General features: G+C 47.8%; 1 protein-coding gene across 1 annotated transcript in view; it reads left to right on the top strand.

Moving 5' to 3' along the window:
* Positions 1-1,276: 1,276 nt before the first annotated feature.
* Positions 1,277-15,123, top strand: part of LOC133359929 (IgGFc-binding protein-like) — a 54,639-nt gene continuing 40,792 nt past the window's right edge. The window contains exons 1-5 of the mRNA XM_061578490.1: positions 1,277-1,312; positions 2,978-3,094; positions 11,729-11,979; positions 12,758-12,922; positions 14,339-14,483. Coding sequence (XP_061434474.1) covers positions 1,304-1,312; positions 2,978-3,094; positions 11,729-11,979; positions 12,758-12,922; positions 14,339-14,483 — 687 coding nt within the window. The 5' untranslated portion in view covers positions 1,277-1,303. The remainder of the gene's footprint in view (positions 1,313-2,977; positions 3,095-11,728; positions 11,980-12,757; positions 12,923-14,338; positions 14,484-15,123) is intronic.

The raw sequence follows: 15,123 nt of genomic DNA, 5'->3' as shown, positions 1-15,123 counted from the left end.
AATCGTGAACGGGGGAGACGCGGGTACGCGGTGACTCATCTCGACCCATACAAGTTCTAGCAAGCGCATCGTATCCCAAGCAAGACGTCGTATCCCAAGACATTTTTTTTTCGTCAAAAGGCGACGTATACCAAATTCGACGTATTCCAAAGCGGTCGTATACCGAGGTATGACTGTATAGGCAAAGCCACGCTCTGTTACTCCATATATGGGCCTAAAGCGTTGACATAATTTATAATTCCTTCTGTCGCGGATCTGTGTTATCCTGTTAACAGCGTGTGTGTATGGGTGTGTGCGCTCCGCGGCCGACGGCCATGGCATGGCGTGCTCGTTCCAGGGTGCGCCCCAACCAATTAAGCTCCTCTAAAGTCCCATCATTTGCATGATGGACTTGTGGACCTGGGCGCTTGAGTGTGCGGATGCAGGCATGAAGAGCCTGGGTTCAAATCAGGACGACCGAGGGGGCACTTGATGTCTCTGTTTAATAGCCTGCAATGAATTGGTCTTTTGTGAGCGATAATTGCCCCTTTTGTGACTGTGTGAAAATGTGAAACATCTTGACCTTGCATTTTTGGCTTCATCCTAACCCGCCATCTTCCCGACTGCCTGGCCTACTCCCACCTGTATAACAACCCTATATCCAAAGACAACAAAGACAAAGATCCCACGTATAGCCTTAACGGACTGTTGGGGCAAGTGCTGTTAGCGAGCACCTATGAAGGCCGGCACGGCACATGAGGGGGTGGGTGGCCAGCACCGCGTCCGGCCACCTTTGTCTCCCTAGTAACGATGTTTACACACCGCACCAGGTACTCATTTGAGGCTGAGTCGACCTAGGGGAGACGCTATATCCACAACAGTACACACACACACCAACCCCGTCGATCTAACTTCGCTCTTCCTCTTCCTAATAACTGCACCCAACCAACCCAACCCATAATGACGAAGAAATCTAGTATATTTATTTAAACAATTCAGGGAAAGACGTGTTGCTCTTCAAACAAGGTGAATTATTTAATTTTTCAACACACTTCCCTTGACACCCCCCCCCCCCCCCACACACATAATCACATTTTATTTGTTTCCTCAAAAAATTCTAAGCTATCGCTCATTCACATTTATTGATTTATTGTAAGTGCAAAGACATGGTGCTGTAAACGTTGAACGATTGACCTTGCCACCCACACGCGGCTGCAACGATGATGTCGATGAGGGTGCTGAGCCTCTTGGTATAAATATGAGGCACGGGATTGAGTTGAGGAGAGGGAGGCGAGGGTGGCACGTGGTCGACCCAACTCTCAATATGTATAAGGTTGGTATCGCACGCATCGTTATACATGGTGGTCCAAATTTAAGGACGCATAGGGTTATTGTTATTATACATGGTAGTCCAAAAGTCAGGACAAATAGGCGTATTTCACTTAAACACTGGTATTGAAACATTCGATTTGTTTACTCTTTAAGTGAATATTTTATCTATTATAATTTTCTATACTTCTTTCTGTGTGTGGGGGGGGGGGGGGGTGTAATTTCAAGTCTATCGGTTACAAAATTGGACGAAGCATCCTGAATGGGGAATAAACAGAATCGACGATGTTCCAAGATTACACGTGTTAGCTTTAAAAAGTCCGAACGTTCACGTCAAAAGAGAAAGCATGCATGCGTGCATTCATTATCGTTATGTAAGTCAGGTTAAGATGTGTGAAAGTCAATGCAATGACCCTGCAATAGGTGTTATTATTGTTTCTATCTACGTGACTTTACCGAAAGACCCAAAGAATATGACTTCCTGCAGTCATAACCCTGTGTCCTGACGTTTTGGCTATTTTTCGATTTAAAGCTTTCGTGACTGCAGGGATCCATCTTCTTGGTTCTTTCGGTAAAGTCACGTAGAAAGGAAATAATAAAATAATAAAAATAAAACATAATAAAATACAATTCTCACGACGTTTCGGCCACAACGCAAGCAGCCGTCCTCAGGTCACCTGAGGTCACCTGAGGACGGCTGAGACGTATTTTATAATGTTTTATTTTGATTATTTTATTATTCTCTTTCTACGTGACTTTACCGAAATAACCAAGAAGGTTTTGGCTATTCTTTATATACACATATTAAGTTATATGCACAGCCAGTTATACACGCACACCCATGCATACACGCTATGGTGGCGAGATGTTAAGTACTTCGCCTGGTATGTAGGAGGTCGTGGGTTCGATCCCGACCCTGAAGCCTGCTGCATATTTGGAGTTTGCGTATCTCTCTCATCACCAGCAAGGTGGCTGGAAATGTTAACTACCTCGCCTGGTGTACAGGGGGTCATGAGTTTCATCCCGACCTTTATGCCTGCTGTATATCTGGAGTTTGCATGTTTTCCTCATTTAGAATCAACGTGCCTTCAAAGTATTTAGCTGCTATACATTTCCACATGATGATAAGCCACTTCGTTGAGCTATCGCCTGTGGCCAGGTCGCTTCCGAAAAAAAGCTATAGAGTTCAGTTGGGCCTTACCTGGTAAAAAAAAACATAGACACATAGTACGCATATATACACATACTCAGATACCAATACATACACACATGCAAATATAATACACATAAAGTTATATATGTACACGTATGTATGCCCGTTATGCACATGCATACAGCATATATACATACACATATATAAACGTAAATCGACGCGTTACTTTTATGAGCACCAAGTCTGCCACAACTGAAAGTGTTTCCTCATTCGAATACCTTAGCATCTGGCTCGATTCTCATCTCAACTTCACATCTCATATTGTTGATTGTCCACCCCGTGTTGATTGTCCACCAACGTGTTGATTGTCCACTCCATGTCCACGTCCACTGTCTACCCCGTGATTGTCCACCTTGTGGTGGTTGTCTACCCGTGTTGATTGTCCACCCCGTTTTAATTGTCCACCCCATGTTGATTGTCCACCCCGTGTTGATTGTCCACACCGCCCCCTTGCAGGAGTCCACCATGAGGCTGTGTCTGGCTCTGGTTGTACTTGTCCTGGCCCTCGGCACGACGAGTGGCTCCCATTTCCGCGGGGGAACCATCTCCTGGATTCCTCAAGACGGCAACCAGGTGTGTGTGCGTGTTTGTGTGTGTGTGGGTGTGGATGTGGGGGTGTGTATGTGTGTGTGTGTGGGTGTGTGTGTGCGTGTGGGTGTATGTGTGCGTGGGTGTGTATGTGTGTGGGTACGTGTGGGTGTTTGTGTGTGTGCGTGTGTGCCTGTGGGTGTGTGTGTGCGTGTGGGTGTGTGCGTGTATGTGTGTGCCTGTGGGTGTGCGGGTGTGCGGGTGTGCGTGTGGATATGTGCCTGTGGGTGTTTGCGTGTGTAGCAGTTAGCGCGCTGCGCTACGAACCTGACAACCCGGGTTCGATTCCCGGCCAACACCGGTGACGATTATCTGAACCGGTCCTGGGCCTCCCCTCGGTCAACTCAGCCTCAAATGAGTACAAAGGCGGTCGGGCGTGATGCTGGCCACCCACCCCCTCGTGTGCCGTGCCGGCCTTTATAGGTGCTCGCTAACAGCACTTGCTCCAACAGTATTTAAGGTTATACGGGGGATCAATCTGCTAGATCAATACATGGTCAATCTACTGCTGGATGAAGGCATCCATATTCCACCGCTCTCTCCCATGATCAATAGTGGAGTGGCAGCGCAGTGATTAGTGCCCCCTGCGTGCCTGATGACCCTAGTTCGATTCACTGCCACGCCTAACATCAGTGGCGGGTTATGATATCTGAACTGGTTCTGCCTTTATCAATCCACACAGAGCAACGTGGTGAAGTGCAGGCAGTCCCCAACTTACGACCTCCCGACTTACTAACATCCACACTTACGAACGAGCTTCTGCAAGATTTTTATTATTTTTACACGCTTTTATTTAACTCACTCTGTCTGTTGTTGTTGTCGTATCCTCAAATCTTGTAACTCAATTTTAACCCACTTCCCAATGTGGTATCGACTGAAAACTTGGTATGCTTATGTCATACTGATGACAATACTATATTCAATTTTTTTAAACATTTTTTTATATGTTATGTTTCGGCTTGGGTCTAATTGTCCACGCTCAACTGATGTTGGCTGTAAATCACCACGGCACCTTACGTTATGGCAAGCTTCGGGGCCACTTCCTGGAATCGTGGAGTTCTTCCATTACTAGTAGGGTACGCTCATTAAAGCGTGTTTTTAAAACAAGTTTATTTTTAATATTACTTATTATTTTTAAAACCATCCGACTCGCGAAACGCGGAACTATTTGGTTCGGCAAATATACACACATTCCTTCTTACTTACGCGTTTAACAACGCCTCCTATGTTCTTTGTTGAACCGTAAACACAGATGACCAGATCTAATAATAGGGTTTCCCCCTTTTTTCTGGCAACAAAACTGAAACCTTTTTACAAGGAATCATGTGTGCATTAACTATAATACTTGTGGTCAAAATGCAAACAAAAACACACTCTGATAATATGTGCATTTTCAGAGTGTTTTTTGCATTTTGACCACAAGTTTTGTGGTTAATGCAGACAGACACGATTCCTTGTAAAAGGGTTTCAGTTTTGTTGCCAGAAAAAAGGGAAAACCCCTATTATATTTTGGTACTGGCAAAGGCGGTCTAATTACGTAGACACATTCACACTTCACGCGACGTAAGGGGCCGTCCATAAATGACGTCACGCACCTAGGGGGGGGGGGTCAGACATTTGTGACGCCGTGTGACGAGGGGGGGGGGTCAAAAATCGTCAAAAATCGCGTGACGTAATTTATGGACGACCCCTTAACGCCCCTTTGACAAGATCAGCGAGGTGTTGCGAATCATTCGTGGCGAACGCTTTGGTGTGTGAGTGCAATGAGTGTGACATTGCAACGGGGTGGGGAGGCCTTCATCTAGCAGTGGATAGGCAATGGGCTATGAATAATCGTGCTATTTGGCGAAGTACTTCTTTGTAGTCCACAAGTCGAGAGCTAACATTTCACTACTTGTCGCTACCGCCAGTGCTTTTTCACACGTGACTCTAACGCAGCTAGAGCTGCAACGATGCACAAGATTAAATTAATGCATACGGAGGAGGGGGCTTGTCACGTGGCTCTGTGGCCATTCGGGCTGACGGGTCCACTTACGCAAATCCATTTACATACATACGACCACGCTGAGGTGGCATAACGTTACGTGGTTACAATTTATGTAGGAGGCCACTAACAGCAAGGTATGTGATAACCGCTTGAAATGAGTGGGGGTTATCGAAACATCCACATTTGCCGGTTAAAATGCATTGGAATGATTAAAGGTTGTGCTACCGTAGGCAGGAAATAAATTTCTGCTCTGGCCAAATGGACTACATCGCCTCTGGTGGAATCCGTGTCTCGTACTCATTTTCCTGTGTAAAGTCTCTCCTCTTTCTATTTGCCATCTAAAAACACGTTCCTTCGGAGTGGGCAGGTAGGAACTTGGTTGGACAGCGCATTCGTGCACGACAGACAGACAAATAATCCCTGATGGGCAGTGTGAAAGCTGTTGTTCCAACCTGTATAAGTGTAATGTATCGTGTCGTGTATAGTGTAGTCACTGTAGTGTGTAAGTTAAACGTTGAGTTTTATAAGGGCACCACGGGGTGACCAGCCCCACCCCCCACCCAGCCCCACCCCTCTCACCCCCCACCCTCCCCACCCAACCCCTCCCCACCCTCCTCTCCCCACCCAGCCCCTCCCCACCCTCCTCTCTCCACCCAGCCTCACCCCTCACCCTCCCCTCCCCATATGCACGACAGACAAATAATCCCTGATGGGCAGTGTGAAAGCTGTTGTTCCTACCTGTATAAGTGTAGTGTGTCGTGTATAGTGTAGTGTGTAGGTTAAACGTTGAGTTTTATAAGGGCACCACGGGGTGACTAGCCCCACCCCCCACCCAGCCCCACCCTCAGCACCCAGCCTCTCCCCACCCTCCCCACCCAGCCCCTCCCCACCTTCCCCACCCTCCCCTCCCCACCCAGCCCCACCCAGCCCCACCCAGCCCCTCCCCACCCTCCCCTCTCCACCCAGCCCCACCCCTCCCACCCCCAACTGAATCACCTTAAGGCTGGGAATGTTGAAAGAAACACGAGGCAAAAAGATCAGTTTTTTTATTTTTAAGGCTTCCATTTTATGAATGGAGCCACCCTCCCCCAGTTCCATTTTATGAATGAAACATCGCCCGTCTCCTCATTGGCCCGAGTCGCGGCGGTGCTCCCCCCCACCACTAACCCACCCCTCTACCAACCCCAACCCACCGCTCCCATTGATCGGCGCCCCCGAACCATTGGGAGGGCTCCGGTGGGGCGGGGCCATGCACGACAGACAGACAAACAATCCCTGGTGGGCAGTGTGGAACATATTGTTCCTACCTGTATAATCCCTGGTGGGCAGTGTGGAACTGTTGTTCCTATCGGCCCCTCCCCCTTGCTTAGGCCCCTCCCCTTACCCCCTCTCCCATAGGCCCCTCCCCTGACCCCTCCTCCCTTAGGCACCTCCGCTGACCCTTCTCCCTTAGGCTCCTCCCCTGGCCACCCCCCCATATCCCTAGGCCCCTCCCCTGACCCCCCTTCCTTTAGGCCCCTCCCCTGACCCCCCCATATCCTTAGGCCCCTCCCCTGACCCCCCTCCCTCTGACCCCCCCCCCCTCAGGCCCCTCTCCTGACTCCCCCCTTCCTTGGGCCCCTCCCCTGACCCTCCTCCCTCAGGCACCTCCTCTTTCCGTACCCGGCAGTAGGTCTCCACCAATCAAAGAGCTGTTTATATTATTTAAGCACGACAGTCAGACAGACAAAAAATCCCTGGTGGACAGTGTGGAACATATTGCTCCTACCTGTATAAATGTTTTCTCCTACAACATTAGAGTGCAGGGCCACATTAAATACGCACTATGACAATAGTTTAAAGCGATTTGAAGCATGTTTTATTTGGGGGGGGGCAGAGCTGTGACGTCATATTTGAGGGGGGTAAAAAATCGTCCAAAATCGCGTGACGTCATTTATGGACGGCCCCTAAAGAGGAAGCAGTGGGTTCTAAAAAGGAAGGGTGGATCCTAAAGAGGAAAGGTTGCATCCTAAAGAGGAAAGGGTGAGCCCAACATAATTGAACTTCCCTGCTGATTTAATATAATGAATGCGTTGAATCAAATACAGGAAGCAGCAATACCTATAGTACAACGGATACAGCCACGGACCAACTAATTCTATTGGTTTATTCAAATATGTTTATTATCATACTGTGCAGGGCAAAAGATAAACATTTAATTCAGAGGAGACAGATTAACACAGTAATTATAAACAATATTCACAACTTCCCGCTGCCATGGTGCAATGGTGAGCACACTGGACTTGTATACCAGTGACCATCGGTTTGATCTCCAGGCATGGATATTGAAACAATAGACCAGGTTTTTAAATTCCCCTCCCCCACCTCTGTACACTCAGTTGTATATATGGTTACACCACAGTTGATGGGTAGCTTGTGTATAGTCGGGTAAAATGTGGGTACTCCCAACTCTTCAAAGATGTGTAGTATGGTTCAAGGAGACTTGGACGACGTAGACGGAGGCACACTTATTTACTAACACAGTTGTATTACAGGCCGAGATATACGACTCTCGAAGGGGTATCGGCCCCTTCACCCGTCTAACAGGGAGATCCCTCTATCTCTCCCCCGGCTAGCCTACTCCCAGGTCCTCCACTACAGGGCGAGGGGAGGCTAGCTGACCCAGCTCTGGTTAAGCTGGGATCACGGCACCCTGAGTCATCAGACCGGCTCTTAGAAGAACATCGGCTCTGGACTCTAGGGGCCACGCCATTGGCTTGCCCTGGTCGGTCCTGAGAAGGACAGCGATCCAGGGGAGTCCCAGGGCATATCTAGCTGGTCTTCTTGCTTCACTGGTTTAAGCTGAACACTTAACCCCGAGCCTTTCGGCTCACCGCCTTATATAGCAATTCCCCCTCTGAGGGGTGGGGCCGTGGGGGATCCCAGCTCCGTGTTAGCCCCCCAGGCTAAACGGTGCGAACGTGGATGTAAGCATCTCCTTGCGTACGGGCATAACCACGCCCAGTGTGTTTGTTTGCCATCCGTAACACCTCTACAGATGTATGGATAGCTTGTGGGAAATGTAGGGCAAATATTTACAGTGCAAATGGGCTCTCTAGAGCTCCCTCCAGTGGAGACCCTTTCGCCAGCAGCGGCTTGACCAAGCAATTGCAGGGCTGCACCTTTACCTTTCTCACTTCACAATTCACTGCAAAGATAGCCACTTCTGTTTTGTGGTAACACCCCAAACCACAGACTCACGTGAAGCCACTCGTGTGTTTGCATACACTAACGCCAGGGTGAAAGTCACACTTTCGACATTAACTCTTTACATGAAAACCACAACCGCTCCAGACTTGCTGGCGATAGCACGGGTTTGTGGTTTCAAGGGCATGACCTTATGCAACAATTACAGCACAGCCTACTACAAATTGTGCGATACCTGAACCTCAACGTGCCTAAAGAGGAACATGTTCAATCACGTATACGCCATGTACATGAATATGCATTAGCACACCTCACATGAATATGCCCCTAAAGAGGAAGCGGTGGGTTCTAAAAAGGAATGGTGGATCCTAAAAAGGAAAGGTTGCATCCTAAAGAGGAAGGGGTGAGTCCGACATAGGTTGAACTTCCCTGCTGATTTAAATTAATGAATGCGTTGATTCAAATACGTGCAACAGGCAGCAGCAATACCTTCAGTACAACGGATACAGCCACGGACCAACTAATTTTATTGGTTTACTCAAATGTATATTATAGTGTGCAGGGCAAAAGATAAACATCGTCATGACATTCAGAGGAGACAGATTAACACAGTAATTATAAACAATATTCACAACTTCCCGCTGCCATGGTGCAATGGTGAGCACACTGGACTTGCATGCCAGTGACCATCGGTTTGATCTCCAGGCATGGATATTGAAACAATAGACCAGGCCTTTAAATTCCCCTCCCCCACCTCTGTACACTCAGTTGTATATATGGGTACACCACAGTTGATAGGTAGCTTGTGTATAGTCGGGTAAAATGTGGGTACTCCCAACTCTTCAAAGATGTATAGATAGCTTGGGGAAATGTAGGGCAAATATTTACAGTCCAAATGGGCTCTCTAGAGCTCCCTCCAGTGGAGACCCTTTCGCCAGCAGCGGCTTGACCAAGCAATTGCAGGGCTGCACCTTTACCTTTTTCACTTCACAATTCACTGCAAAGATAGCCACTTCTGTTTTGTGGTAACACCCCAAACCACAGACTCACGTGAAGCCACTCGTGTGTTTGCATACACTAACGCCAGGGTGAAAGTCACACTTTCGACATTAACTCTTTACATGAAAACAACAACCGCTCCAGACTTGCTGGAGCGGTTGTGCTGGCACGGGTTTGTGGTTTCAGGGCCATGCCCTTATGCGACAATTACAGCACAGCCTACTACAAATTGTGCAATACCTGAACCTCAATGTGCCTAAAGAGGAACATGTTCAATCACTGCTCATTACCTGCTACATGGCTTAATGTATCATGGAATACAGGCAGACCTCGCTTAGCGTGACCCCAGAGAACGCCGATTCGTGAGAGCGAGTGAGAACACGCAGAAAGCCCACCCCGAGGAAACGTACCCCGCCCCCATCATTCAGTCATCCAATGAGAGCGACGCAAGATTCTCAGCCACCCCTGTGACGCTATGCCTTGTGTAACGTAAAACACATTGAGTCTGTCTGGTAACTTTACAGACTCTAATAAAGGGGTTCTGAGTACGGTCCTTCCTTTCTTTCATACCTGTCAACCTATACGGTTTATCCGTATTCTTGCACAAGGAAATATAGTTTTCAGGTACATACGCCGTACGGCCGTTTCAATACGGGGAAAAAATGTCTTTGTATTTCTCCCTTGTGATGGGACTTTATAGATGAACCTTGAGATTTATTAGAGGCATGATGTAACCAATAAGGTCTGAATTGGTTTGTAATAAGGTCGGCACTGATAAGGGGTTGACAGGTATTTAGTTTACACACAAAAAGCTTAAGTGACGCCATTGCTCTTGGTCCATGCAGGAAGTGATGCCCCCTCACGCCCCAGTGCTTGTCCTTATCCGCCATGTACATGAATATGCATGAGCACACATCACATGAATATGCATCACTTGTCGCATCACACTTCTCTATATATATAAAAGTGAAAGTTGTGGATATGTGTGTCTCTTCGAAATGTTTAGCATACTTCTCAACATGCTACAAACTTGAGATTTGGCATGTGGGTAGCTCCCATACTGTACACAATGGAAAAATATACAAATAGACTTTTGTATTTGGAGGGGGGGGGGGGATGACCATGAAGTGTGTGGCATCAACCCGCATACAGGACTAGCGAGAATTGATATCTAGTGAGCGTTTGTGGTATCGATTAAACGGGAATAGGCTGATTCCAAAGAAATCTACAACCTTCGATATGTAGTTATAATAAATTACGAAATAACCTTGTCGCGAACGCACCCCCATATTCACAATGGTATAATGACCCTCTTTTAGCGCCTATTCAATTAGCACTCACTTCTCCAGGAATGCATCTTGAATGTTAATCGAAGTCTGCCTGTATAGTTCCGGGCTCAGCATTAAGACCAGTTGCAGATAAAATTAAGCCCTGTCCTATGTATATAAATCTGTAAATAATGAATAAACCCCATCCGGATTAGAAAAATAAGTGCATGATGAAAATCTAACAAGGTATTTCTTTTTTGTAAACTATTGTGTCTGCATAATAGCGTTTTTTTGGTGAGATCGCGTAAATATAAATGTATTTGAACCCGCCACCACCTAACACAGGCAATTAGTAAGGTTTGTGATGTAAACAGAACATTCCAATTCGTTACTAGTACAGCACATGGTGTGTTGTGAGAGTAAATCCACATTTACAATCTGAGTACAACGTTTCGCCAGTAATTACAACTAGCTTCATCAGGCGACAGCCAAATTTGTGGAGGAATCCTCTTGTTTCGTTCTTAAATAGAGGGATAGATGTGATGTCGTCACTTCTCCAACGTAGTGGGGTTCATTGCGTGTGCACGCGATCCAATACACCATATGGGTGGAGGTGCACGCAAACCTATGGCCTAACCCAAATGGTGCTCTTGGTGTTTAATCCGTGTATCGGTTGATGTGAAGACACACGTGTCGCATCTTCTCCGATGGCATGGGAAAGTGCCCGATATGCTATTATTGCTCGTGTTTCGCATGCAGATTTGTACGAGCAGATTGCAGAGGTTTGCGTTTCTGCAGAATGCCCCATAGATGTGGTTCCTTAACAATACTGCCAGGACCTGTCGCTCCTTACGATCTTATAGTTGTTCAGGATGACCTTTCTGATGGCCAGGTTGAAGGGTGGTACGTCAGGACAACCAACACCCTACCCTATGTCTTGCGGTTGCCCAGATGCATGGTTGCTTCATGATCTACTCACGAGGCCCGTTGGTCTCATCCACTACCTCTTCGCAGTATTTGCGCACAGTGAAGAAACTCATCGGCTCTGTCATTGAAATATCCAAATGTGCTGCACAAGAGATGGAGAAACCGTGAACGTCGAGCCTCCCAGAAATGTGGCACACTTAAAGGTTACCGAATGCCGACCCCCCCTTCCTCCCCACTTTTGACTCTTTGCAGATGAAATTCAGCTACATGGTGGCTTGGCGCCGCACGTCAGTGGCATCCGCTCAAGGGAGGTACTGCACCGATGAAGACATTGTGAATGGGACGCTCTATTGGGCGGGAGACCAATGGACATGCATCCAAGGCTGCAGCGACACCAAATCCATGGCCATCACGTGCATCGAGCAGAACATCTACTCGGACTGGATGGTGGGCACTGCTAATTTCGACTTGGCAATCCCCACCACCCAGCAGAGCGTCATCAGGTGAGGAGCAAGTAGCAGCGGTAGCTGCCAGTCCCATAGCGGGGGAGGGAGGGGGCAGGATAGGGGGGGTCCTCGGAGGGGTGTCGGAAGAATTGGTGGCCAAATATTTTCGATCAAGTCGGGCAGTACCGACTGGTGGCTTAAGAGATGGCGCCTTGACAAATTTATCTACGGCCCTGATAGTCGAAACTCATACCAATGATGCGATGTTAACAATGATAGCAATACTCTTTGGTTCTTTCGGTAAAGTCATGTAGGTATAACAAATAATAGATCACGACGTTTGGATCGCAACACAAGCAATCATCATCAGGTGGGACAACCACAGCAAGAAAAAAACTGCTGAAGTAGGCGAGAGATCTGCCATGGCACGAGGTTATAGAGGCCTCGGCAGTAGGGGGGGGAGAGAGAAGGGGGGGAGGAGGCGGGGTCCACTTTCTGCCCCGCCTCCTTCCCACCCCCTTCTCTCTCCCCCCCTACTGCCAAGGCCTATATAACCTCGTGCCACGGCAGATCTCTCGCCTACTTCAGCAGTTTTTTTCTTGCTGTAGTTGTCCCACCTGATGACGATTGCTTGTGTTGCGATCAAAACATTGTGATCGATTATTTTTTCTACCTACGTGACTTTACCGAATGAACCAAAGAGGATGGATTTCTGCAGTCACGAAAGCTTCAAATCAAGAATGATAGCAATATTGAAGAAATCGACTATTTAGGGTAATGACTACAATATTATATTCCTGCCACTGATGGTTGTGGCACACGTGTCCGTCTACAGCTTCACGAGCTGTTGCTGGGTGCCTGTGAACATCGCCACTTCTCAAGGCACCCACATCTCTGGAGGCAGCTCGTGGTCCATGATCGCCGTAATCAACCCGGGTACCCGGAGTGACACCAGCAGCCCCAACATCTCCCCCATGACCACCTCGAAGCCGCTCATCAAGTAAGAAGCAAGGCCAAGCGATTTAGAAGACTGTCACAGGCTTTATATTATAAACTAATACTATGATCTAAACTATTTTTTATTTTACCAGGTAAGGCCCACTGAGCTATGTAGCTCTGATAGCCCAACTTAGTGGCTTATCATCATGTGGAAATTCATAGCATATACTCTAAATGCATATTTCTAAATGTGGAGGGGCAAACCGGGAGGACACGGAGAAAAATCCACGCGACCACGGAGAGACATACAAACTCCGAATATACAGCAGACTTGAGGGTCTGGATTGCACCCACGACTTCCTGCATACCAGTCAAGGCAGTTAACATCTCCTAGCCACCGCGGTGCCCCATATTATATTGAGTGCACTGCTGTGGAAGAATTATAAAGGGACATGGCCAAGCCGTAATGCTTTTGTTGCAGAGCTTAACGGTTCAAGCCCAGCAGCTGCCCCGGTTAATACTCTTGGCGAACCCTAAATATGCCACTTATGAAAGCTTTGTAGTGGATGTTTAAGGTCCCCTGTGACCTTATTTGTCACGGTCCAAAACTTTTTTTGAAAGCAAACAAGCTAATTGGGGTTAAATGTATACAGCAATAGCTCCACCTTGCGGTAGACCAATGCCGACTTAAAGGCTGATGTGCTGCACAGAGACAGCTTCTACTGGGAGCTCTCCTCTGAGTAGGATAGAGCAGGAAACATTTCCCCCCTACTGCCAGACAAATATCCATTTATAGGCCGGTGCTGCGTACACCTTGTGCCGCACTGGGACAGCTGCCACGTGGGGGGGGGGGGGGGGGGGGGTGAGGTTCCCTTGATATTCTTAGGTGTTTTCGGTAAAGTCACGTAGGTAAAACATCAAAATTAATTTGGATGTTTTACCTACGTGACTTTACCGAAAACACCTAAGAATATGATTCCTTGCAGTCACGAAAGCTTCAAGTCTAGGTTCCCTTGACTATAATGCAGGGCATTGGAATGGACGAGATGTGCTATAAGGCGATTTAAGCTGAAGCGTGCATGGGACCTGTAAATATCGGAGGGTGTACCCCCCTCCCATACTCAATAGCTGAATTCATTCGGCCCAATCTCAGCACTGGAGAATGTAAGCTATAAGCTCAGAGACAATAAATTAGAATACACACGTACATGGGGCCCATTCTTAAACCTTAGAACAGCATTAAATACCAGAGCCCAGAACGGCAATGACCTGGTCAATCGCCCCTTCACCCGCTCCCCCCCAAAAGAAAATCCCTTCCTCCCCTCCCCCGACCTGGTGTGCCTACCCGGTGTGCTTGCCTGATACCGTCAATGCTCCTTGTAATTCGTCCAAAACGTCAGGATGTTGCAATGTATGATGTGAGGATGTCGAAAATAAAAGAAAAATATATCGGTGGTTGTCACAAAATGTCCGCAAGGCTCAAAGTGGGGTGCACCAAGGTGTGGAACATCCCGGTGTTGGACGCTGATGGCGACGTGGTGAAGTGTCGCTACGCCACCATGAACACCTCCGACGAGTGTGGAAGTATCTGCGGAGTCGCTCCCTTCGGGACCTTTGATGGGGTGCGTTCTCTCACATCCATTACTCCCCATTTGCACTGGCACATCCGAGCCGTGCCAGCGTGGGTCCCCCGTACGGTACGGGTGGTGTTTCCACTGGCTACTTGCAGAGTTGAGCCAGAACCAAATTGTGATACGCTGGCCTCACAAGATGTCTGAATCTGGCTCAGAGTCAAGCAGGCCAAGGGGCGGGGCTAATGACGCATTCGTTTACGTGACTTCAGTCAGTACACTGAGGACACAGTGTCACCAATGTGTCATCTGTGTCTCGATTAGTTCATTGTGTGTAAAGTCAGTGGCACGGTTCATCTGTACTGAAAATCAGGTACACATGACAGTAGGTGGCCGAGTGGCTTTGAGATCAGAGCACTAATGTGTCAACGCCGCGTTGTTGGGTTTCAGTCACGCATGATTTTGACCAAGTTCTAAAGTGTAGTGGAGTCAATGGTCTCAGCCTGGTGACCAGTGACTTACACAGAGATCCACAAGAGTGTTTGCAATTCATGGACTCCAGAGACTCATAGACTCACGTTAATACCCACAGACCTAATATGATTCAACGGGCTTTCAAGTGCTTCTACCATTTTCCTCTCCTCCCAATCCCCCTTCCACTCTGGTCTTCTCGCACCGTTTCTCCTCTGAG

This window comes from Lethenteron reissneri, chromosome 66 (genome assembly GCF_015708825.2).
Source record: "Lethenteron reissneri isolate LAM-NWPU_2019-01 chromosome 66, ASM1570882v1, whole genome shotgun sequence".
NCBI lineage: Eukaryota > Metazoa > Chordata > Hyperoartia > Petromyzontiformes > Petromyzontidae > Lethenteron > Lethenteron reissneri.
Note: the sequence above shows the minus strand (reverse complement) of the source record. Positions and strands in the feature narration are given on the sequence as shown.